Below are 27,340 nucleotides of genomic sequence, written 5' to 3'. Positions count from 1 at the left end.
AAGAGCCTGAGAAGTTGCTGGGGAGAGGGAGCATGCAAATTTATTCAGATCTTTTTGAATCAGTGGAAAAACACTTGGGTTAATCCTGGAGATTAAACTAAACTGTTGCAAATGTATTCTTAAGATAGGAATAAGAATATAACTTTAAATTTAGAGAGCATTACACATACTAAAATATCACACAAAATTAGAAATACTCTGTATTCTCTACTCAATTTCGACTGTGTTCAAATTAAACCACGTGGGGCTTGCTGAAATGAATATTTTGGGGCGATAACAGGGTACTTTTAAGCACTTGCTTTCAGTGAAAAACTGTGCTTTCTCTGTTTGGACATCATATATTCCTGTTTCTTAGTATTTGGTCTGCAAAAGCGGAAGAATCAATTTGTAACACAAGAAAGGCAGTTTCATCCCCAAATAATTTTTTCCAACAGCACATAAGATTGGGACAACAACATTAACACTTCGGTAATAATTAGTCATCATGTCTTAGTAGAACATAATATAATAAAACCTGTTTTTCTACGGGTTTTGTTCATCTTCTTCTCATTCTAACATCATGTACTTTAGATTGTCTCTTTATATTAGATATTACTGGGTTTTTTCCTCTCCAGATGCTTAGAGTTTAGGAAAGGATCTGATTCTACCAGCTTGTTAGTTCCCTTAGTGCTCCCTAGTAACAAAAAGGGGCATATATGGAAGGCCTCCTTTTCTTAGCTCTATTCCAAAGATACTGTGAGCACCTGCAACTTCTGTTAATTTCCTTAGGTACTCTCGGTGTTCAAGCAGCTCTAAGGATTGAATGTACTGGGACCAAACAAATGTGAGAAGCTCATCCTGGATCCACAGAGCTAATAAGGACTGTTGAGTCCTAAAATAGACAGCAATGAACTTAAATCACCAAAAAAATATTTCTTCCAAGTGAACACATCAAGAAAGATGTGACCTGTTAGAAAAATACCTTATTTCTCTTTCCTTGAATGGCCATGCTCACAAGGTCTCATTATATTTTGCAGACTGAAACAGATGAGATTTGTTCCTACTCACATCCGAATCAGTCTGATTTCCGTGACTGACACTGTCGCTATACAATTAATATAAAAATATTTTCTGTTATTCTCATCTTCTGCCCACCAAAGTTGCATTCTCCCCTTTTCTCCTTTAATTCTGTATTTTAGTATTTATTTGTTGTCCTTTTTTCTGTGCACTGGTAGTTAATTACGCTTTGCATATGCTGCAAGATACTATTAAAAGCACTAGGACTTAGCATAGAAACGTTTCTCTTTTTCAATTGATGGAAAAATCTGTAAGTTTAATTAGGCAATCCATTGAGATAAAGGCATCAGCAAATAAATTTCCCATTCGTGAATGCAGTATAGCCAATGAGAAGCTGCCTAGCAAGTTTCAATTCACTTGGGTACCAAAGTATTTATACCCAACACATTTGGGCCAGATAATAGATTACTGATACAACCCAAGGATTACAGAGTGAACCCCAGCAGGGCAGCTGATTCTTAAACACTGGGAAATCTCCCACTGGATTAGAGCACACACATTTTTTTTCTTTCAGAGTGACAGGCGAATAAGTGCATGCCAGGAACAGCCCGAGGGAAGAAGGGGCTAATGCAGAACTGCTCTTTGCAGGTAGTTACCATCTAGGCTCTTCTGGGTTGCTCTATAAATAAGCTGGTCCTGATGCCTGGAGAACAGGGAAATACAAAGTACCTATGTGCTCTACAAACCTCTTACTTAAAGTGAGGCTTATTTTTCTGTTTATACTATGCATCATCTGAATCCAGAAAAGACAAAGGCAAGACTAGTCTGAGACTGCTGATGGACACTGGTAAAAACTGAAGTTGTGATTAGAAAGGGGTATTGACACATGGCATAATGCCTTAAAAAGAAGAAACATAAAAATTATTTAAAAATTATAATATGGGTTATAACTTTTATAATAAAGCTGAATGTTCAGCACTGTTTGATAACTGACACAAGGAAGCAGTGGTATTTATAAAGGAGATTATTTACTTCTCATGATTCTAAGAGGTATTGCACTCTTTACTTTTGCAGCTGAACAGCAAACAGTGTACTTGAGGAATCAATTAAAAATAACAGAATAACAGTGAGGAAACAGCAGTATCAGTTCAGAGTTTTCAACCTATCATCTGCAATTTGCTTCCACTTAAAAACATGACTCTTTCTTCAGAGCAATAACTGAATAGCATCTGGGGGATTTCACAGGATCAAATAACTTCACAAGTCCAGACCAGGCAATGTTGTCCTGTAAAATGATACATGATTGAAGTACATAAAAATGTGTTTGACTTAAAAGCTAAAATGTATTAACAGGTCCACAGTTTGAAATACAAAATTGAAACAAAAATTACCCTTAATGCAAAGCAGAAAAAACACACTTATTTAAGAAAATCACAGAAAGTTTGTTGTGAAAAAAAGGACCCCCAAACCAGGATGTATTTTATAGTCAATAAATCATTGCTTGCACTATCAAATGATAGCTTACCACCCCCTTCATCAATAAAGCCTTTTTTCTTGGTTGAACTACAGCAAAGAAATTAAGAATCATGTCCTACTCATTTTATGCAGCACATTCTACTACTGAGCTAATTAACTGACTTGTCAAATGAATCAGGCCAGCTGGATCACATCTTCACGCTGCATATGGGTTTTGTAATTTCTATTTTTTCTTCCTAAACACACTTTGTGAATCAACCAGTACAAGATTAAATCAATGCATGTATTACATTTAGAAAAGGTAAATTAGTGCTAAATGCATCAAGTCTGATCTCCTGTCTTGGAAATCATACCAATCTCTATGTGATTTATAACTGGTTAGTATTTGGGAAAATACATCATTATTTAAATATTTCAAACTGCCTCTCTGCAAAAATACCAGTTAGAACAAAAGCATACATTTACTACAACTCAGTTGTTCCAAGTGCACTGTGGCAGAGAATAAAGTGCATTTTTACATATGATAAAATGGAGCTCTTAAAATGAAAGGTTTATGGTGGAAAAACAGAACTATTCACATGAATGGGTTTAAATTTTATTTTAAAATTCTGTTTTGCCCATGGCCGAGAGCAGAAGCTGGAAGATGCTACTGTTTTCATCCCAGTAAATTATTATTTGTCTGAAAAATGTTTAAAGGTGCAGAGAAAGTCTGGCTGCTGCTTCTGGTTAATCAGGCCAAGCTCAAAATCAGTGTTAGAAGAAACACTGTAATACAAATCATTATGGAGTAAATGTAGTAGCATTTGTTTATTATACCCCAGGTCTACACTTGTAAAATATATGCAGGCTGTATGTTAGTCAAATGGACCTCAGTTGACCCATAGAGTTGGAAGAAAGTGCACCCTCTCTCATAATTGGTGTTAATTAAGAAACAATAAAAGGAAATCATTAACATTTTTGAACCAATTCAAAATTTATTGAATTATATGTTCTAAAACATATTCATTGGAAGCTCTAGCATATACAGCACAATGTTTGCTTAGCATTTCCAATATTCTTTTTAATTATTAAATACCTCAATATGTTGTATAAAATGAGATTTCTGTGTATTTAATTATTTTTTTTTTACTGTCTATTGACCAGTAATTACCATACAATTAAAAGAACATAAACTTTACTGCTACTGCTTTGCTGAAAATAAAAACATCTGCTGGGCATATGCTTATACTAAATGGAATAAATGCTTATACTTTTCCAAATATGATGAGAATAATAGTTCTGCAACAGAGACTTTTGGTCTGCACAGTAATAAATTGGCTGAAATAGTCTCATTTCACTGATGTAGCCTTTAGGTATCATAAAATATAATGCAAAAATACCTGCTCCTTGAGGTAGCAAAGACGATCCAGAAGTATCAAAACTTCTATGCAGGGAGCCAGAACAACCTTTAACTGAAAGAAAGATCAGATACTATAATGATCTGGGGAGAGACAATACACGTCCAAATACTACACTTGCACAGAACAATTCCAGGGAGGTAAATCATTTTCTAGTAGTTCTGTTGTACAAATGTCACCTTGTCAATTTTCCCCGTGGGATGGGCATCTTCAAAACAGATTATATTAAAGATTAAAAATACATGGAATGCCATAAAGCCAGGAAAGTTATGTTATTTAGTTGGTTTTGAGACACTGTCCAACAAGAAAATGATTTTATATGAAGCAGGACAATTTTAAAGAGGGAATTAATGAATTTTAATAAAAAGAATTTTTATGAAATAACTGCATGGAGACCAGTCTAGGTTTAAAAGGAGACTGACATTTCATTTTCCAGGGTAATAGTTCCGCTTGAAAAAGAATCTTCCACGTGTTTGCTTTATTATTTTACTGACACCTAATATAGTTTTGGAATAGGATATGTTCCAAAGTTTAGATGGGGGAGCTGCTTTGTTTTTGAGGCTGCATACCACAGCATAAGACAGTCCACCTCTACATAAAACTTAACAGGGCTTTGTTCTAGACTAGCACATATGTACAAGGCAATAGTATTAATGCTATAACTTTTACCATATTAAATGCTTCCAGCTCATTCATTCTGTGCCTGTATTTTTCATAGTAATCCATTATACAGCTGTCTGGGAGCTGCAAGAGATTAAAATAAAAAAGATATCAGAGTTATCCTACTTATGTTTTCAAGAGAACTTTAAAAAGAAATTTTTTTTTCCTAATTGAAAGTCACACTGCAAAATAAATTCTGTGTTTTGTTTTTGAAATTAGCACTTTCTTAAGGTTTACAATAATTTTCCAGTAGCAGTTTCTCAGTTCCAATTTACAATAATTGTTCTTCAGACACCATTTTGCACTGACATGAAATACTGAGATACATTCATTATTCAGAACGCCCTAGCCATTCTTAAATGAGTATTATGCTGTAAAGTGGAGATAACATTCTCATTTCCTTTCCCATATATCTTATCCCCTCCTCACCCTTGTCCCCAAGAGATTTATTTAAATAGCTGAGGAGTGGATTCTGGTGTGTCCCGATTACTGGATGGTATTTCACATGACAAAACATACTATCATATTCTGGAAATAATACTTTGCTTTCCTGTGTCTCAAATTACCATTCTTCAAAATACATATTTCTCTTTCAAAATACATATTTATTTATTTACTTTGAACTGCTGCATGTTTCCCTCTTCTCAGTCACCTGATGCAACACTGCCAGCACTGCCACTGTGACTGCAAATGCTGCGATTTGGGTCTGAGTTTGATACAAAGGCAGCTCAAGAACTTGACTAAGCCAAATACCCCTTCCCCTTTCAGCCCTTAGCAGCCAGTGCACCATAGCGGGTAGCTAGAGCTGTGACCGTGACTGCTCTGCACAACCTACGTTCTCTACAGGGCAGCCCGACCACAACACATCCCAGTTTTAAAGGTCATGTTGTCTCTACTCTTCTACTGTCCACAGACCTGGATGCAGAACAAGACAGCTGAGCCACTTAAGGAACCTGTCAGAGGAGTGGGTCATAGGTTTGTAATGTCCTTGGTGATGGAGGCTGCTGGAAAGAGGAGAGCTGAAAGAGCCTGATGTATTTTTCTGTACTGGGAGCTGGCAGTATGGGTACTCTGTTGTGGCTATGGACAGAGCTAGTCCACAACTCTGCAAAGTAACGATGTTGACAGGTGTGTGTGATGTGGCACCTAGGGACACGTTTTTGGGGTGGACTTGGCAGTGTCAGGTTTACGGTTGGACTTGATGATCTTAAAAGTCTTTTCTAACCTAAGTAATTACATGATTCTATGACAAAAGATCTGGAAAGCTATAGTGCTCAGTACATTTTTGGACACTTTTATTACAAGAGACATCTAAGAGCATGTGGCTAATCCAGTTGTCAAAACAGTCAAATCTCATCCTAAGATCGTGCAACAAACCAGAGAACATTTCCTCAAATTATAAGTTTTCAAATCAGGTAATTATTATCAACTTCATCCTAGGACAGCTAAGAAGGGAATGGAGTGACCTCAGAACTATTACCCACTGTCACTGAGAGGTTCTCAAAGATGGTATGTCAGATGTCTAGTAGATATGTCTTTTATTATACAGCAGTCTGTTCAAATTCAATGCAATGAAAAAAATGAGACAATTAAGAATTTAAAAGCACTGGAAGATAAGCAGATGAGTAGTAATCAACATGAATTTGTCAAGAACAACTCACAAGTCAGTCTACTTTGCTTGCAACAAGGGTAAAAGGATTCGTGACAGCGAAAAACAACTGGTTGTCATATATTTTTATTCCGGCAAGATTTTTGACATCAGTTCACACAACAATTTCATTAAGTAGAATCACAGAATCGTAGGATCACAGAATGGATTGGGTTGAAAGGGACCTTAAACATCACCTAGTTCCAACCCACCCGCCAAGGCCAGGGACACCTTCCACTAGACCAGGTTGCTCAAAGCCACATCCAGCCTGGCCTTGAACACTTCCAGGGATGGGGCATCCACAGCTTCTCTGGGCAACCTGTTCCAGTGCCTCACCACCCTCTCTGTGAAGAATTTCTTCCTGATATCTAATCTAAACCTCCCTGCTTTCAATTTGTACCCGTTACCCCTTGTCCTATAACTACAGGCCCTTGTAAAAAGCCCTCTCCCAGCACCCTTGTAGGCCCCCTTCAGATACTGGAAAGCTGCAATGAGGTCTCCTCGGAGCCTTCTCTTCTCCAGGCTGAACAAGCCCAATTCTTGCAGCCTTTCATCATAGGAGAGGTGCTCCAGTCCTCTGATCATCTTCGTGGCCCTCCTCTGGACTCACTCCAACCAGTCTATATCCTTCTTGTGTTGAGGGCTCCACAGCTGGTTGCAGCACTCCAGGTGGGGTCTCACCAGAGCAGAGTAGAGGGGCAGAATCCTCGACCTGCTGGATACACTTCTCCTGATGCAGCCCAGGATACGGTTGGCTTTCTGGGCTGCCAGCACACACTGCTGGCTCATGTTCAGCTTTTCATCCACCAGTACCCCCAAGTCCTTCTCCTCAGGCTGCTTATATTGCTAAAAGTAACTTAAGAAATTCAGAATATTTTAAAGTGAGTGAAAAAGGTTTGAATGACCATAACCAGAGAGTAGTTACTAATGAGTCTTTGAATAACTGAAAGGACCTGCTGACTGAAGGTTCATTATAAAGTGCAATTTTTTCATTAAGAACACAGGCAATAGAACAGAAACCCCATTAACTAAGTCTGCAAATGTGCAACAGGGATGCATTGCTAGAACTTAAAATAATTTTCAGAAATTGGAGCATTGCTTAGAAATGAAGTTTGAAAAGCTGTACAGAAAAGCAGAAGGAACTACAGAAATAATCAGCTTTTCAGGATGAGGAACACCAAATGACAGTCTGGGAGATACAGCAGATCACAAGCTGAGCAGGAGTCACAGTTGTGCTGCTGCAAAAAATAGCAATCACCATTCTGTGACGTGTATGGGAGAGCAGCCTGCAAAGTACAGGAAGCAATCCTTCAGCTCTGCTTGGCTCTAGCTGGAATACTGCATCCATTTTTGGGCATCAGATTTCAAAGAAAGAAACAAACTGTCTGAAAAAGCCCTGAGAGGCAAAAGAGATCAGAGATCTAGAAAACATGACCTATGAAGAAAGACTGAGAGAACTGGAACTGATCAGGCTAAATTAGAGAAAATTGAGAGTGGGCATAATAACGGTTTTTACAAGGCTATCACCAAGAAGCAGAGAACAGTTTGTTCACTGTGTCTGCAGTGGATAGGGTAAGAACTAACAGGCTTGCATTGTAGCAAACAAAAAAAAATCAGGCAAAAACTTGAAGAAACTTTCTCTCTTCAGGGTTAATTAAGGACTGGGGAGGTTGTCAGTCTCCATCACAGGAAGCTTTAAGAAGATTTGACAAATGGTAGGAAAACTTTTGTAGTCTTTCAGTCATGTATTTTTAATTTAGAAAGTACATTTTCCCAGCTACAGAGGCAAGGCTGAGTAGCTGATCTGGCAGTATTAATGTGGACTCCCAGGACTTCTTTGGTCTTGTCGCTGTTTTATTTTAAGTAAAGCTGTGTAAATATCTGAGTTGTTTTTGTTTTCCGTCCCAGTCCCCGTCCCCTCTCCCCCCCACCCCCAAAGAGTCAAACCAACCAAAATATATCAGTCAGGAGATAAACAAAATAGTTTATTTAACCTCTTCCGTATAATATTTTCATTTCAACCTAGTATTAAAAGGGGTTTAGTATAATGGATTTTTGAAAGTACAGGCTATTTGGAATTAAAATACAGAGAACTGTATTTGTAAAAATGCGATCATGAAAGCATTCTGTTTTTGCTTCCTTTATGTTCTCCATTTTTGAACATGAAGCATCCAAATGAAAAGAAAACAAGCTGTGAAACGTTTGGCAAATAAAAAGCTGGGTCGAAAATGTCTCTTGGATGCTGCCATACTTGAGTACTGAGCTCAAATGCTATTCCACTCCCTCCTTGCCTACTACACATTCCAACTGAATGCATCCTGCTGCCACAGATAGATTAGGTACTATTCCAAACCCTGCCTCAGTTAGAAGTTTGGTGAGTGAACCAATTCAATGTAACAGCTCATCTGGAAAAGAGAGGAAGCAACCACCAAAAAGCATTGACAGAAAAGGGCATGAAAAGGGTAACTGGTAGCTAGCTATGTGGTCAATTTTCTGAAAGAAGACTAAAACCCAGGTAACACTGGCTTTGTCTGAAATTGCAACAGCTTCCCACCTGGTTTCAGTTCTTAAAAGGTACCCAACACAATCTTCAGCTATCCTCCCAGCGTGAATTCAGAATAAATTATTGGTTGCATTTTCAGGAAGACAACTGTACTCACGCATTCAAAACAAGCCCCATTTAGCTACCAGAGTTGTCCATGCAACTGTTCTCTACACAGGGCTGCCACACATTTGTGTATCTCAAACAAATTCTTTAAATACATGCACTGACCTTTTTTCTTACATTATGATGCTGATACTATGAACTTGTGGCCTCACTAAAAAATGCATGAAAAATACTAAATACAGATATCATGCACTTGTCTTAATAACTATTCTGCACCCAAAGATGCAGCTTATGCTACTGATATCCAAGTAACCTTCAGTACATACAGAGAGGTTTTGGCCAGCATTTCTTTGCTGATTTAGCTAGAATGTCTCCTGGTCTTTATCAGGTTGTGAACAAAACACTTCATCTCTTTGTACTGTGATGGTGGTGCATGCTTACTTTTAAACTAATTTCTTTGTGGACTGGTGTGGTTGCTCAAATACATGAAAACAACCAAAGAACTAGAGGGCAGCAAGGTCTCCATTGGCCTAGGTGTAACTATACCGTATGTTGGAGGTGGCACTAAAACTACTCCATAGGCCAGATTCCTCTCTTGTGAACACTAGGAGATTGTCAGCAAAGCCCTGAGACCATGTGAAATGCCACACACCTGAGCACACCCACGTTAGACTGCAATCCCACAAAGATGCTGACTGAGCACGGGCTGAAAACATTGAGGCACAAGGCACATCAGACAATTACTCATGCCACACTTCACCTTTCCCCAGAGACTACTTTTTCAGACTTGTTTTTTTTTAGACTAAGAGTATTTTGACTGACTGAAATTCTCTTTTACTGTCCAACGCTGCACATGCCTTACAGGGGAGAAACAGAGCCTAAGGATGCTGTTCCACAGTCTGTTGAAACAGATTTAATTCCCTTTTGTTGCCTCAAAGGAACTGCTTTCCCCTGCACTGACTGCACATTTCCATGTTTCCTCTCCTTGTACCAGGATTATTGTGAACACTAGCCAGAGTACGAGAAAGCAGTAAGGCAACCCTTTTAGCAGAGCAGTGTCTTAGATCAGTTCAAAACACTTGGGAGACCATACCATACAGAAACTTTTTAAAATTTTCCCATGACTAAGGTAGTTAAAAATAATATAATGTAAATAATATAGTGTAAAATAACAAAAACAGATAATGAAATTACTGAGAAACTTATATTTAAAACTTTGCTTAAGATGCATTTCAAATTAATTCAGCCTCTATTACTTATATCTAGCAGGAATAGAAGCTACATCTCTCAAGATTCCTCATTAGACTAAAATGTTATGCTACCATAACTGGGATAGTATTCTGTCTGTTTGAAAAACAATCATTCTTGAAAGCAGCATTATACACATACACTTTAAAGGCTGTAATATGTGTTACTTGAGTCTTCATTCAATCGTTCCCTAATAACAAATGAACCAGGAAATCCGTGACCTGAAATTCCTTCTGTCCAAGAAAACCATTGAGAAAGTCAACTCTTCAACAATTGTGTAAATTAATTTAGTGCCTTTGCTGCAATTAATTTTTTGACTGTTCAGACTCAGTTAACAGACGTGTTAGGATTCATGGGAAAGTGGAGAGTATTGTTTTGGCCTTGGCACCATGCTTGCCCAATGGCTGAACACAATAAAAAGCATCAGAATTAGAAATAATCTTAACAATGACCAACCAGTTTGAGGTATTCACTGTCATTTAAAGATATCAGCACTGAATTTGGTGTGGGGTAAACATTAAGATTATGAGAAATCTCAGGTTAAAAGTCCCTCTCCCAATTTCCCCCAAAATTCTCCTTTTTACTTCCTGGTATAGTTGCATATATTCAGGTTAGTTTATGTCTTAACGTGTTCTACAATTCTACTACTGACAGTTCCCCAGTATGTGGTTTTTCAACACTTTTTAAAACAATAGTAAAATTAAGCCACATGTAAGATTCTTCCTCTTACTTCCCTTCATTTGCTAACTGCATTTTATGATATTCCATGGATCATTGCTGAGGAGATATTACAAGTCAGTGCACACTCTATGGTAAGCTAAGAGAAGCCTATCTCAATCTACCCAATGTCCTCGTCTCTGTCTTACTGAAATAAGCTGTTGTAAAGAACTGGTTTGCATGAAACACTGACCAAAATGATGGCTGCATTTTTTCTCATTCAGCACCACTGGTTCTCATTATATCAGCATTCAAATTTCCAGACAAGCATGGAAACAGGATGCACTACATATAGAATCTTCTAGGTTGGAAAAGACCTTTAAAATCATCAAGTCCAAAGTGATCTACAGAAGCTGAGAAAGATCCAGTGCAGATCCCACAGGACACATGGCACAACGTTACTGCACCACCAGATACAAGATGTATCTTTTCTCTTTCAGTATCACTCTGGGATGACTACCTATAACGTACCGTAGTTTGGGAGCATTAAAGTGGTGAAGGTTGTAACATATTAAGTCAAACTGGGAATTTTATTAACTTCATAACAGGACGCAGTGCAATGATGTTTTCCAAAGACAGAGGCAAATGCCAAAGGAGGGGGGAAAGTGCTCTTAAATGTTCTGTCATAGCAGAAGAGCCAGAAGAGCTCTTTTCACAGAAGCAACGGTACTGCTACCTTAATAATATTTCACTTCCAATAAAGTAGCTTCTTTCAATGCAATATAGTTGACAGAAATGAAAAAAAAAAAAAAAAAGAGAGAGAGAGACCATCACAAAACCCACCAAGTTCTCAGAAAACATTCCAGTGGCACTTAGCATTCTTCCAAGAAATCTATTTGAGAACAAAATTGGTTTAGCCCATTCCTATCTCAAATAGCATACCACATTAAAACTTAAATTATGAATTTACCAGTAGTAATTCTCTAGTTAAGACTCAATTTTCAGCAACTGAGAAACATTACAGATGAGAAATTAATAACATATTAAGCCATTTGAATTTAGGAAGAAAAAGAAATTCATTTGGCTGAAGAGTTCATACCGGTGCTGAACTGCAACTTTGAAATGCTTCACTCGGCTAATCCTTTGGGATCCGTTTAAAGAATGCCACACTGCTTTAGTCAAAATCTTGTAAGGTCAGTAAATCAGAAATTCGTAAGAAAAACTGCTTTTGCCTGCAAAAATTTAAACTTATCACCTGTATTAAAGGTGGAAAAGTAAAGATCGGTCTGTTGCTTTAGAATGTTCTCACATGGCCATGGAAACCTTATTAAGCATTTTCTAGGAAGGATGGAACTTCCTAAACACCTCATTGTGAAAAAGTGCAGCTTTCTAAATACTGTAATGCAACTTATCCCGAGAAGATTCATAAGGGCGGAGGCTCTTTATCTTGTCGCAGGCTCACCTGCTCATTTAATTACAACACTGCTTGTCAGTGATGTGTGCAGAGCACAAGTGTCTCTTAATTATATGGGTTAAAATTAGGAAAAAACATGGGAAACATTCTGTTCAACATATTTTGACATAGTTGTGTTCAATGAATCAGAAGAACATTAGAACATCTGAAGCGCAGCTGGTGTAGGATCAACCTAGGAAATACTTGTGATATATTGCAAGTGGTATTGTACGAGAAGCACAGATGTGGAAATGGGAAGGAATATCCTCAAAGCCTACTCACAATTACATGGGTGGAACATGATTAGGGACTAAAGCCAGGACAGCTCATGACACAGATTGGACTGAGAGCTAGCATGGGAGGACAGGTCTACCACTTGCATGTTCCTCAGAGGGACTACAAAGTTTGTGAAGTCTTGTCAGATGGCACCTAGTTTGGTCTGGAAAGGGTGAGAATATGATCTTAGGAGTGGATTCCATGAAACCCTAGAGGTGTTTCCAAACATTTTCCCAGCCACTGTCTGTGAAATTATCTGCAATGTACATTTACCACTGCATTTTCACAAAGCATTTATGGCATCAGAATATCCGAGACCCTAAGCAGGAGCCTTTGAAAGTCCCATCTTTAACTTCTTTGCTTTGCAGTGCTTTAACTAAAGTGTTTCCATCTAATACTACAGGAATCTGAATGAAGCAAATTGGAACTATTTTTGTATTAACTTTAAACTTTAAAAAGAGCACTATTATCATATAAATAAATGCAAGCAAGCATAGCATAATTTATGTCTGCTGAAAATTTATTCAGAACTGAGCCCAATATATTAAATATAGATTTAGCTAACATGAATAACTGCCTCATCTTAAAATAAGAGAAGACGTGTCCTTAATCCATGTTCACTCTGCCATCTGGGCAATTATAAAAAGGAAACATATATTAAGACTGCAGTGATAAATCACTGAAACCTGTAACACAACCATATTTATACTCCAAGTATAAAACCAGTTATTTCTAAAATTAACATATCCTTATTTTATTTTAAAAACCATAACAACTGAATCAGTTATTTTATTATTGTCTTTAAAAACTAAGACCTTTAATTGTATTTTTACTTGATAGTTATAGCTCTGAGAGATCACTCAGCTCAGCTACTTTGTTTTCAAGCTTTACTTGTACCTATAGGTAGACATCTGCATCACCAAAATGAAAGCAAAAAGTCCCACGTGCATGCTCTTGTGTTTTCTTAAAATGTATCACTGTTTTGAAAAAATCACTACTGCTATATGAAACATATTAACTCTTCACACTATCTAAAATGTGTCCAAAGACAAGAGAATAAATTGTCTGACAAAAAATAACTAATCAGTGAAAAAAATAATTTATTTTCTCAAAAATTCTGATTTCAGTATTATCTACCAGTTTTATCACTCAAAATTAAATAGTCTGGAGTTTGTAAAAACAGAAATTTAGCAAAGGGAAGCAATTTAGGAATTCCAGGAAAACTGAACTAGTAAGCCCAGTGTATATCAGATATATTTGGATTTATTTAATTATATTAAAAAGGCAAGCATAGATAACATAGGAAAAAGATAACTTTTAAAATTAATTATATGTAATATTTTCAGAGATTTTCATAATAAGACAAAATTGTATATAATTATTTATTATAAATAAACCTAAAAACTTTGGTTATGGTAGAGAAAGAAAGCACTAATGCTTATTTAATTAAATATACTTTGCAATGCATAACCTTTGCAGAATACACCAGGAGGTATGACTTGCATCTAAAGTTAGCTACATAGCTACATCAAGGCTTTGAAACATTTCAAGTCCAACACTGATAGACATATCAAATATCAACGTTGTTTAAATTACTTAAGATGATGAATGAGCTTTTTACAAGTCTTGAGTTTTTGTTACTGTGTTATTAATGTAAATGCTATTGTGATGGGTACAATGCCATGCAGAAGGGTCTAGTGCCCTTTACTGACCGGCTGGTTGAGACCTGACAGCTGTACATCTCTTTGGGATGCTCTACCTGAAGCACGGGATCAGAAAAAGACAAATGGGCAGCAGCTGCTTTTAAGAAGTCTGGTTAGAGTTAGAGCAAATAGGGATGGTGGGAACAAAGCATTAACCATCTGTTTATTGTTGCAGATCTCATCTCAGGTTGTTAGATGGGGCACCCGCCAAATAAATGACTTTTTCCAGGGGAAGAGCCCCAGCAATTTCAGGTTATGTGCAGACACTGGACCGTGACTGTTCAAAACTGAAATACATCAGTCACAGGAGACTTGGAAGCTTGGTTAAGCAAAACCAAGTAAATCTGCAACAACATGCTTGCTGACAGGCACACAAACTTCTCTTTGTGTGTGAAAGCTTAAGGTGAACCTACCTCTGAAATTACTATTGTAGCTCCCCAGCCTATGTCTACATCTGCAAGGGTTAAGTGATTTGTGAAGTATCTTGACTGAGACAAAGTAAGTACCTTATATGCTATTAGCCCATAGCAGAAACTATAGTGTGAATGTAGCAGGAGATGAAATCAAAGCGACTAATAGCTTTTCTTTGCAGATGTGTCAGGACTGTTTCCAGCTCTGTATATCTTCCTGCACCCGGATGTGGCATTAAACAGCCTTCTCTCCTTATTCCCAGACTGCACTTTGCATGAATCCTGGCCAGTTTCTCTTTGTTAAACAGCTCCATTCACTGAGGCTCTCGCTAACTAGCAGAAATGGATCCTAGCTGGGTCATGGATCACAACATCTGCCAGACACACATCCAGGCCTTAGCCTTGTACACACTTTCTGCCTTTAATCACCTTAAAGCCAGGCCCTACAAAAGATCTTTGTTAATCTATGCCAGTAAGTACAGGACACTAGAAAAGTTTTGGGTTCTTTAGACTTTAGAAATACATAAATAGTTACAAAAGGACTTTTTGCTGTGGCTTCATTTTAAATCCCTCTGCAAGGTGGCTACAAACAGAGTTGAAACATGTTCTGCTGAAGAGGAAGGAGTGATTGCTCTTCCTGTTTGAAAGTAGCAAGGCTAACATGCCTCTGGGAGAAAGGACAGGGATGATTGCGTCATTCTTTTAAGTGAGAGCCCCACATTTGTTTATTTATTAAGGCTGGGAGAGTTGGGCTTGTTCAGCCCGAGGCTCCAGGGAGACCTTATAGCACCTTCCAGTAGCTGAAGGGGCCTACAGGGAAGCTGGAGGGGACTTTTTACAAGGGCCTGCAGTGACAGGACAAGGGTTAACAGGATTAAATTGAAAGCGGGGAAATTTAGATTAGGTATTAGGAAGAAATTCTTCACAGAGAGGGTGCTGAAGCACTGGAACAGGTTGCCCAGAGAAGCTGTGGATGCCCCATCCCTGGAAGTGTTCAAGGCCAGGCTGGATGAGGCTTGGAGCAACCTGGTCTAGTGGAAGGTGTCCCTGCCCATGGCAGGGGGCTTGGAACTAGGTGTTCTGTAAGGTCCCTTCCAACCCAAATCATTCTGTGATTTATGTTAAACCTGGTAAAACAGTGAATGAAAGGGAAAAGAAATCTGATAGAAAGAATTTCTCCTGTACCACCACAACACTGCCCATAGAACATGGAGTCTATAGGAACAGAGTGAGTGAACAAAGAAAAAAACCAGGAATAAAATATTGCCTTGGTGTGCATCCAGACCAATTACTAAAGCTCTGTGCAGGGATCCATGCCCACAAAGCAATTCCATTAGTTCTGATGCTAGAAGGAATATAAGCATACCTGTGAAGCATCAAGCTCACACTAAAAGACTTCCCTCTGCCCTGACAAAATGAGAGTATTTTGTCAGACATTCAGTAGTCATGGTCTATGTCTCGGTTTTACTACTGAGGTGGAGAGATGTGTGAAAGGAATGATCCTGTACCAAAAGGCAGAAAAAAAAATAGTTCATTTGCATCTCAGTGTTTAATCTGGACTTGACAGGCTCTTCCACACTGAAAAGAAACACAGTGGAGGAAATCTTTGCCAAGGTACTACGAAGCTTCAGTCCCTGAACAGTAACTTGTAACAACGAATGGCCCTGGTGCTTGATTAATGCTATTTTTTTTGTTGAAAAAGTATTTTACTATTTTGTCTCACTCTAACTCACTGTTGACTGGCAATCTTTTCACAAAGGGTCTGGTTCTTAATCAAATAAGCAAAGATCTTCACATATATTTCAGAGAGGAAAGGAGCACAGGGTCTCATTCACATGAAGAATTAGCATTAAAGAACTCATCTTTACTGAAAAAACAATAGCAAAAATTAACCTACTGTTTGGATATTTATACCTGGTAAGAGTCTTCATCAGTTCTGTACTTAGCAAAAGGCATACACTTAACAAACGAGTGTCAAGGCAAGTTAGGTGCCTTATGCACTTGCTCTCATCCTGCCTCCACGTTTTCCCAGACTGGAAATTGACTGTATTGCACCAGGGCTACCCCTTGATCAGGAACGGAGGAGACATTGGTGTGTATAAAGGAAGGAGCTGTGCTGCTCATCATGAGCCATGAGTTTGGAAGGATATGTTCATTCACAGTGATCAGAAACATCCATGACTACCATACATGCCAAGCTACAAAACCCTGGCAGTGACTCCTTAGAACTGAGTGCCACTGCCCCTCTACTTTTCAGTACATTTATTATCATACAGAGATTAAAGCCTCTTCAGTTTTGTGATAAGCATAGTATAAAACCTGAGACTTGCAATTTTTTCACTTCTATATTTTAAAAAAATATTTTTGTACATGTGAAAGAAATTCATATACAAACAATTTTCTCTCACAGTTCTCTATTTATATTACACAGCAATACTAACTTTTAGCTACTTTTTACTATCACCTAAATAAATTTATGCATGAAGACAATGACTGCCTCTTTTTTTTGTGTGAATGACAGGCACATTTCAGATTATTCTGTAAGTATCCTTTATATATGCTTATTCTTGCCTTACATTCTTCCCATCAGTTTTGGGCATCAGCTTTGGGCCACTGACGGAGACAGAGCAGACATTTGGTCTATGCACTACAGCTGCTCTTTTGCTCATTTTTAAAAACAGAGCTAGAAAACAAATTCTGCATAAATATGTCTGACTTTTTTTGTCTTTGAGAGCAAATGTTTAGGCTTCATCACATCTTTAGCTATGTAAGTTGTTTTTTTTCTGAAGAGAGGAATTTAACACATTCTCCAATACTGTGTAGATATAGTGCTGACTCTACCATGAAAACTGCAGTGTCAGAAGCACTGTTGAGGGAGCAGTAACAACCCTCCTCTCAGTAGTATCAAAATAGCACTGGTTTTGTGCTGCTGCAGATTTCAACATAGCTGGGAACTAAAAAATAATATTGTTTAGATCAGCATAAAATTCAGTCATCAGTATGCAGCCAGCTGCACATAAAAAATGAGGAGAAATACAAGCAAAAATGAGGATTTACTTGAATCAGGTCTTTAGCAACCACACAAATACGCGCGGTTTGAAGTATTGTTGACAGACATCTTTCTCTGAGGGCAACTTGCATTTGTCCAGACCCTTTCTAGCAAAAGGCAGCGTGTCTAAAATCAGATATATTGACACAAAGTTTCTATGCTTACTGGTTTTAAAGAGAAGAATGCGTTACTCTATCAGCAGAGTTTATTTAATGATTTGGTAAACTGATTACTGCATGAACAATCCACTATTGCTTTTGGGAGATCGTACACAAACTGAGAAAGACACCATCTTAGTAGCTACTTCCAGCTGTGGTAAATGTGAGATGTTATTGCCTCTTTTTACAGAAAAGCAAACACGTAACTCAATTTGTAAACAAAATTAAACATAACCCTTTTAAAACACAGTGAAATTCAGGCACAAGTCTTTTTCTTAATGACGTACACGACTGCATTGTCATTTCCATTTACCTGTTTATTTGGTTTTGTATTTTTCTCCTAGTTCATGATTTGATGTGCCTGGCAAATTTTAGTTGATTTGACATTTTGACTACAGATTTAAAGCAGTGCTTTACCAAAGACTACTACACCATTTACCTTAAATATGTATATACTTGCCACTCTTCTTTCCTTTGATTTGTACATTTCTATATAATCAGTCTAATACTCTCTCCTGTCTCCATTGCACAACTTGTTCTCACAGAGTGGCTGTGATCTTCACTCAGTCATATTCCATGCCTAATGCTATGTTGCCATCTGTTGACCAATTTAGCAGTAGTAGTATTAAGGCAAGACACCCAAGAACATAAAAAACCTCTGGAAGATTTTATAAGTTTAAATCTCAATTTTGTATTTACTTCTTTTTCTCTATCTAGGAAAGTTATTTAAAAGTCTTAATATTTATCTTTAACATTTATTAATTTAAAGAAAAAAGCATTAGGCCTTCAAAGATTTTCCAAGGCTACTTAAGGAAAGTCTCTAAAGGCTGAAATAAACTGGAAATACTTTGGGTACTAAATTGTAAGACAAACATAGTGCATGGATGGAATTGCCTATCTTGCTATAATGTTACATTTTTCAGTTTCAAAAGGTGTCCAAAAGGATCAGGATAATATTGCTGCAGAAAAATTAAAATAAAAAGGGGTCAAAGTGTTTACTATGTGATTCATTATTCATGGTTTTTTGGATCCCTTTCAGTATAAACTTCAGCACAGATGAAAAAGTAACATGTTTGTATAGGATAGTATTTCAGCTGGATTTAAAAGGGTGCAAGAATTACTTTTATCAGGATGTGTAGTATCAGCACAGGCAAGAAGTTCTTTATGCCTGCTTTCCTCGGCATCTGAAAAGTATATTTACCTCTAAATGACAGCATATATAAAATAGACTATGTATTATTTTTTTTTTTGCCTCAGAGGAAATTTGTGGGATTAACTTCAGAAATACCAGAAAGGCTTACAAAAAAATTCTAATCATGAATTTATACGAGGAAGTCTATTTCCAAAAAACATGAAAAAACCCAACTCTGACTTTTTTTTTTTTAAATACATAAAAATAAGTATGGATTTGCTCTGTTGATATTAATAAAAATGAGAATGCTTTGTATTTATACAACAATATATAGACTAAATCAACTCAGTGGCTTAAACATTGCATTGTGGTGCTGACTTCAAGAACTTACATGGATATAAGAATTTCATGCAGTCTCTATTTAGTGACCCACCTCTGAATCATCCAGTTCCAGCTTTTTCAGAGACTTTCTGACATAATCTATGAAGGAGGATGATTTGGAGAAAGTTTTCCCAACATGTCGATCACTGCAAACACAGCATTGAGATGCAGGTTTCTATACATCCAACAACAGAAATTTATACGTTTTTCATTTTTAATTCAGGAGAAAAAAATCCGTTGGAAAGCTACTACTGCTAATTTAGCAACAATTTTCCTTTTTGTCCCTTCTACTTAAAACAAAACAAGCTAGCTTATACTTGAAGAAATTTCTAGATACAGCAACTGTACAATTCTACTACGGTTATAGCACGGTTATTATTTTACCTAAAAATACAAGTTAGTTGAAGGCTTTTGTTAATTTCACTGCTCAAACTTTTATTTTCTTGTATGGATGACAAAATCCTAATGTCTGATGACAGATATTTCCTTCTATACTTCTGTAATACTTCTATAATTTACTATAATGGTGCTGTAATTTATCAACCACTGGACTGAGCAAATGCCAAGCTGGAGTAAAATTTCACTTTCGCTTGTTTCATTGTGTTCTTATCATTGCACTTTTTATTTCACTAAATGATGCCACAATTTTCTCCTGTTTACAGCTCAATAGCCTGCTTTTGAAGCCAGCCAAAAACGTAGGCTATTTCAGAAAACACGTTAAAATAATGCACAAAAACTTAAAGAAAAATATAGGAAGACTGAATCCTAACAGGCCACTCATGTTTGTTACCTTCTCTGTGTTTAAAATATCTTGCAAAGTTTTTGTTAGTCTGAATTTGCTTTCTTGACTGAGTCCTAACATAATTCCTCTTCCAGCTGTGCAGCGTAGGAGTTACATTTGCAGCTACAGTAGCTGTTTGTGAGTATTCGATTACTTAAGAGGAAACACACATTCTTCACTTCTATGAAATACTAAACAGAAGTCTTTGTTTTAAACTATTTCCCCCTCTTCATTCTTAGTAAAACACCTTTCTCCTTAATTAAGGATCAGGAACAACATCTACTGAGGTCAGCACAAAGCCTTCACTCAGTAGCAGTTTTAACACTGGTTCGCTGGCAGGGATCCCCACTCACTGAGAATTAACAGACACTTTTATTTTTAAAGAAAGAATGAATTTCTGTAGTCATTTAATACTCAGATGCAATTAAACATTAGGGCTGATGCAGTCTGAAAATCAGTTAACGATGATGCTGTTATGTCATTCTTTGGAAGATGGGCATCTGTCCTCCTAATTACAAGCTACTGGGGGAAAGATACTGTCTGTCTCTGGCTGGGATGGAGCTAACTTCACAGCAACCCATGTAGTGCTCTGCTCTGGATTTGTGACAAAACCAGTGCTGGTAACACAACAGTGTTTCAGCTATTGTCACATGCTGATTGCACAGCATCATCTATCGCACACTAATTCTTCTTTTACAATTTAGTAGCCATGGTTTTAGTGTTATATTTGATGTAATTATTTTAAAATAAACTAGCATTTCTTCTTTCAGGAATTCTTTCAGAAATTTGACCTTCTGAAGGGCTCTACAACTAGCAAGAAGATTAGGGGGTCTCTGAATTACTACTTATTTAAGTAGTATAAGGAGCTTACTTCTGAAGTGAAATTTCTGGTTTTGCTCACCTCCCAGTGCCTTGGTTCACAATGTGGAACAGGATGGAAAAAAAAGGATTATTTTCAGACTAAATTAAACTGGAAGGTTTGCCTCTGGATGTGCTCCAAGTCTAATGGGCATACATCCCACAGAATAAGATAAAATCTAATCCAACTACAACTCCAGAAAAGAGTACAGTGCAATGCCAGGTCCTCAGCACCAGCCCTCCAGACCCCATACTACAAGGAGACAGTGTAGGCATAGGCAGTAAGTAGCTCTTCACAGCCATGCTGGCCACTGAGTTTTTAGGAGTTTTTCTCAGGACACATAGAGATGTCTTTTTGTCCTCTGTAGTATTAAAGTTGCCAAGACCTCTGCATAACAGGGTAGCACAGGATTATGTTGACTTTTTAGTGACTGCTGTTGGTTCTCTGCGGAAGATGTGTTTTACCCATGCATCCAGTACCAAAAAATGACCTATTTCAGTGAAGGGTAAAGGAAGGGCAACACATTTGTGACATGGATTTAGGATGAACAAATCTATCCTACATTTCAATACCACTACATATATACAGCCTGATGAGACTGATTCTTACACCCTTCTCTTTCTAAGAAATACTTTCTCTATATAACAGGGATGGAAGTGAATCAGATCTTTTGTTCATATTCCGTGAATTCAGAGCTTCTTACCTTTTGGTGACACCATAAATTTCTTCTATAATAACCTGAAGAACAGCTCGATAAAACAATGATTCTGTAGGCAGCTGCAAAAAAATTTTACAACAGCAAGGATTTAAAATTGGCATTGAAATTAAGACCAGAAATACAATACTGTAAGAAAAACAGTATTGGCTTCCTTAACTACTTATTGGCTTGTATTCTTTACAATCAGTCATAACAGGTTTAAGAGGACAATTCACTAATGTTCTTGCATCCAGTTAAAATTATATTCCTGGGTCAGATTCTAACGTAACCATGAATGGAAGAAGAAAAAAGAAACCCAAACTCTGAAGTAAAAGTTCAAAGGTTGGCAGAGGGGAAAAAAGAACAGAGGAAAAACGTATTGATCACGATCCAAATTCTACTATGCAAAATAAATATAACAATTTACCTAAGCTGTTCTGAAGACAAAAGGAGTAATTCCCTAGCTGAATCACCATACACTGTGGTCTGAACCATGCAGAAAGTACTAGGCTCGTAAAAACAGAAAACACTGAGAACTTCATATCTTTGTGTATGAAAGATCTGTTTGCATAAAAATAGTTAATGCTTGACAATAAAACATTCAGGGCAAAATGCATTTACAGCAGAAGATGACTGGGGTTAGCAGGCTTACATATCGAAAGAAGAGGTCTCTCAGCCTTGCCTTTTAAATATTTGCACAGTTGGTGTCCATCACCCCCAGAAGGATAACTTGCACAATAATACCAAGTATTCACAGGAAAAAAATATACAGTGATTAAAAATGAGAATAATGATGTTTCTAACAGGTTCAGCTTCTGTCATAACAATTTCTATTTTTACATTAGTTGACAAAACGCTGGGATAGAGTGATCCAAACCAGGGATATCAGAAGGACATTTGCACTGAATTTATATATTAGCTCAAAGACAGCAAAAGAAGTTAGGAAGGGTAGTTTAATGCCTTGAATTTTAAGCTGTGCTTTTTTTTTCAGACTCTTAATTGTCAAAACCAAACATTCACTAAGTATAATCACAGCAATAAAAATGTGATTTCATGATGACACATGCTATCTATCAGGATTTGATATGGTGTATGTTAGTATTTTAGATTACAGAAATGCACAAGTTCAATAAAAGGTCAGGTATTAAAAGCATTCAAGGATGAAAAACACATTTTATCTTAGAATGGCTAAAATAAACAATATTACTTACCATTTGGCCAACTGCAACTCGCTCCAAAGCCTTAAAGAGTGAAGAGATTAAATTGCTGGTATGTTTATTCTTTATCAGAACATTTTATAAACACATTGTATAAAAGTCAGAGGAGATGATATTTTAGAAGATTAATGGTGTGACATAACATAACCTTGCACACTTTAAAGTGTTAATACCTTTAGGGACTCATAATCAGCTCACTCCTGTTATTTTAGTTTATTTATAGGAGAAGCAATGATAACCAACTGCATGGAAATAGATGCATGCAACATTTGTTTGTTTTTCCGAGTATTGTAAAAGAATTTCAGAGGATTATTTTTTGTGAAAGTTCTCAAAAGAAATGCATTTTTCTTGAGGCTGTTCCTACTGAAATAGAAAAAATTGACTTTGCATATTCAACTATTTTAAGGTAAATATTAGTTCAATGTACAATGTCTTTAAATATTTGCACCTAGTATCAAGATAAATTCCACTTCCACATGTGAAGTTAAGTAAAATAAAATCTTCAGTGGGACTGCATTTTAGAATGCTGTGAATTATCTTTCACTAGATTCTTCATATCATAAATCCTGATGTAGGTGTAAGAGTATTTGATTTTTATGACCCATAGTGACAAAGAATGACAAATAATTAGAACTGTGGAATATTTTTCCTCAGTTGAAAAGATACTGTGCCTATAAAAACTTCAACCGAGTATTAAAGATAGTAGTAGAAATGAAGATAAAAATCCAATAAATAACCTGACACTACAACAAATTAGACAGGAAACCAAAAATGCCTCACCACTTGTGGGTCAACGTCACCTTTAGTCCCCAGACTCCACTACAGTCAGCAGGACTGCTGGCCTCTGAATCACCCACTTCTCTAGTTTTAGAACTGATCTTGTATTTCACACTGTTCTTCAAAAATGGTCCAAGTAGTGGCAGTTGTTCCGTTTCATGGCTTTGCCCAACTTCTGCTGTATAAGCTATAGCTCTCATACCACCATGTATCTGCTGCTGCTTAGAAGATGGATGTGAGTTTTAACATGTACTGTAACAGGCTGAAATTTAAACTCTTGTCCAGAACCTCTGGCCCTCGGCACTTTAACCAATCTGAATGACATGTACTAATGAACACCAGTAATAATGCTGAGCATCACTGCTCTGCAGACTCAGTTTCCCTAGCCGGCCATTCCCCCTGGGAAGAGGGGTGACTAGCTGCACTGCGCTATCTCCCTTGTACCTCCAAGAAGGCAAGGAAAATCGTAGTCACAAAAAATGCAACAAGGGAATTACAAACATACGAACCGTAGAAGTATCTAGTGACACAGGAGAACACTGCCTTTCGTGAATGTTTAAACAAAAAAAGTTGGTAACTGCCAAATTTCTGTAATTTCTGTGAAATCTAACATAGATATATATGGCACGATCAGTACTGTCTCTTGGGGGTCATTTATTTACAAAATTTATCATCCTACCATTGCTGAAAAACAGCCCAAATTTTTCCTTTCCAAAAGAAATGGAATGGGAAAGGAAACAGCTAATGTGTCAGCTGAGGAAGAATTGGTATTGTATGACACTGACAAGAAAAAGAGAAAAGGCAAATCCCTTTTAGAAAGCACTTTCTGCAGTAAGTTTTACCACAACATCTCTAAAAGGAACAATTTTTTTTCCTGTACCTTGCCAAGGGTAAGCTTTACAGTGTAAGCCTTACAAATACTAAACAACTGTCCTCCTATACCTTCTCCTGATAGCATTTAATTATCGTGTTAGTTCAAGTTTACATAACCTTGATATGTTAGCCTACACTGAGTCGTTAGTCTACACTGTTCTCTGTAATGGAGGTACACAGCTAGCAGCAGAGGCTTGCCAGAACCTGACGTGATTCATCCTGATACCAAAAATTAAAAATTAATAGAGGAAAGGAATAGTAGTCTTCTAACTGAAACAGTGGTTCAAACTTTCAGTACCTATCTGTTTTTTCAAATTAGATGACAGTTCATCCTGTTTTGATGAGGTTAGGTCTTTAAAACCACTTAATCTCTTGGTGCAGTGTTAAAAAGATGTTTCCAGACTCTTAACCCACATGGATTTTAGAGCTCTTCTAGTTTTTGGAATAAGCCGATCTGTTTAGGTTTTAAAAAGTCAGAACATTCAATATTATGAATCATGAAGGCGTTGGGGGAGTTACTGATTGCAATCCTTCTACAATTACCTTGTTCCCCCCTAAGTACTTGGCCAGGAACTATTACCCTGTGGGGTTACCTTGTTTAGGTTTCAACACAGGTTTGACCTTTCTGACCACTCTTAAAATACATTTCTGTCAATACTCATTTTTTCATGTCTTCAGCATGTATAAAATATATAAAGCTGTAAGGTCAATACTATTTTTTTTAGATATAATTCATCATGCTTACAACATTAATGATGTTATTCTGTAGAGTCTTGGATTAAAGTCATGGCTCCAGGATTAGAAGCCAAAAACAATGAATCCTATAACATCTGGATAAAGCTCTCAGTAGGAAAAAGAAAAGAAGGGGAATCATACCAAGCATGCTGACATTCTGGCATTGCGGCCACAGCAGAAGGCCTTGTCCTTCAAGTACTGACACATGGGAAATCCCCACACTTCTTCTGGGTGTTCTGCAAAATGGAGAAAAAAACAATAGGCACAGCTTTCATGGGCTAGTTTATTCTTCTTGCAGAATGCACAATGTATTGAGCAAGATGAACAGTAGTTAGTGGTAACAGAAACACTTTACTAGTCCACTACCAAAAATTATGCTTGTGTTTTAAAAAACGTATTTTCACTATAACAGATTTTTAACTTTATGCTGAATTTTTCATAATTTCACATTTTCCAAAACACTTTTAAGTGAGTGTCTTTTATGAAAATCCACTGGAAAAAGTTGCAGGGGACAAGAGAAGAGTTTGCAAATACTCATGAGTCACAAGATGTGAGCTAGGCAGTCGTTCAATGTAGTCGTTCTCATTGGGTTCTTCTTCTATCATCAACATCTTTTAAACATCACACAAAACAATGTGTATTTGTTTATTTCAGTTCTGAAGGACCACGTTTTGCTGTGAGGCAAAATGTTTGTTTTCCAGGAAAGAGCAGCTGCAAAGGCTCTTGCTGTTTCTTCAAAACACTGAGAAGCATTTGCATCATAATCTGTGCTCAGTTTGTTTCAGTATCATTTGTATCTTGAATAACAACACAATTCTTCACGTTTAACACTAATGCAAATGCGGGAAAACTAAAGTACGGGGATTATTTTATAGATGTTCATAATAGTTTTAAATGTAGACAAACTCTACAATGTTTTGAATTTTCATTAGCACATTTGTCAGCTGATTTTTTTAGAATGCTAAATAAGAATTGCTACTTTCTTAAAAAAACCCACAAACTGGCTGGGATCCTGGGTTTTTAGCATAGAAAGATGATTCAGGCATACTTAAAGATAAATCATGTAATGGGGTTAAAAAAAGGACAGCAGAAATACGACTCTTCAAATTTACCAACAGTCTGAGATACGTACACGTAAGTAGAATTATTTTCTCAAAAGTTAAGCAAAGATAAAGGGAAATAGGAAACTATAAAGGATATGGACCCTCCTCCCCACAGGAAAAGCCATCGGTTTTCTAGCAGTAGTCCCCTGTCCTCGCTGACCTTGAGAGAGTAACAGCAAGCAGGTAATCATAGAATCATAGAATGGTTTGGGTTGGAAGGCACCTTAAAGCCCATCTAGTTCCAACCCCCGGCCATGGGCAGGGACACCTTCCACTAGACCAGGTTGCTCAAAGCCTCATCCAGCCTGGCCTTGGACACTTCCAGGGATGGGGCATCCACAGCTTCTCTGGGCAACCTGTTCCAGTGCTTCAGCACCCTCTCTGTGAAGAATTTCTTCCTGAAGAAATCTACAGGCAACCTCACACTTTGCTCCCTGTTTAGCCCTGAGAAATGCTGGAGGCTCTTCCAGGATGCATACTGGTTTGAGGGCCCTGATTTTAAAGTAGGACTTTAATTCTGGATAATTAGCAGAAGGAGAAAGAAAATTCCTTCAGATACAAAGGTGAAATTTGACAAAACAGATTGTAACTGGTTTCAGCACTAGGAATGTACTCGGAACTTGGAAGTGATTCATGATAAGCTATAAAACATTAATTAACTTCAAGTCTAATTATGGAGTACATGGAATAAAACAGAGTATTTCTACTGCAGGGATGGTAGTAAGAACTTATTAAATATATTTTTTGCAAAGGAAACAATGATTGCCACAGTTCCCATTGTTTTATTCACACTATTAAGTCTTTCTAATACATATGTTAAAATATTTTAGAATAAAAATTTGCAAACCGAGTTAGAAAGATGAAATCATTGATCATTTCAAGTAATCCCTTCTAATTTACACCGTCCTCTACACAAACTAATCATCCATGCAAGTCAAAATTGCTACCCACTGAGCTAAAATCTCAGTATTAGTGCACTGAACTAATGCATAATTCTGAAGATTTATGACACCTTTGAAAATGATAATCAGGCAAAGCATCATCTT

General features: G+C 37.2%; 1 protein-coding gene across 1 annotated transcript in view; it reads right to left on the bottom strand.

Moving 5' to 3' along the window:
- Positions 1 to 2,182: 2,182 nt before the first annotated feature.
- The window catches only part of METTL25 (methyltransferase like 25), a 62,833-nt gene continuing 37,675 nt past the window's right edge, over positions 2,183 to 27,340 (bottom strand). The window contains exons 6-12 of the mRNA XM_010148492.1: positions 25,333 to 25,427; positions 22,801 to 22,830; positions 21,596 to 21,669; positions 19,305 to 19,398; positions 4,539 to 4,613; positions 3,852 to 3,923; positions 2,183 to 2,281 (exon numbers count right to left, since the gene is read on the bottom strand). Coding sequence (XP_010146794.1) covers positions 2,183 to 2,281; positions 3,852 to 3,923; positions 4,539 to 4,613; positions 19,305 to 19,398; positions 21,596 to 21,669; positions 22,801 to 22,830; positions 25,333 to 25,427 — 539 coding nt within the window. The remainder of the gene's footprint in view (positions 2,282 to 3,851; positions 3,924 to 4,538; positions 4,614 to 19,304; positions 19,399 to 21,595; positions 21,670 to 22,800; positions 22,831 to 25,332; positions 25,428 to 27,340) is intronic.

Source organism: Eurypyga helias, unplaced genomic scaffold (genome assembly GCF_000690775.1).
Source record: "Eurypyga helias isolate BGI_N326 unplaced genomic scaffold, ASM69077v1 scaffold7063, whole genome shotgun sequence".
Classification (NCBI taxonomy): domain Eukaryota; kingdom Metazoa; phylum Chordata; class Aves; order Eurypygiformes; family Eurypygidae; genus Eurypyga; species Eurypyga helias.
Note: the sequence above shows the minus strand (reverse complement) of the source record. Positions and strands in the feature narration are given on the sequence as shown.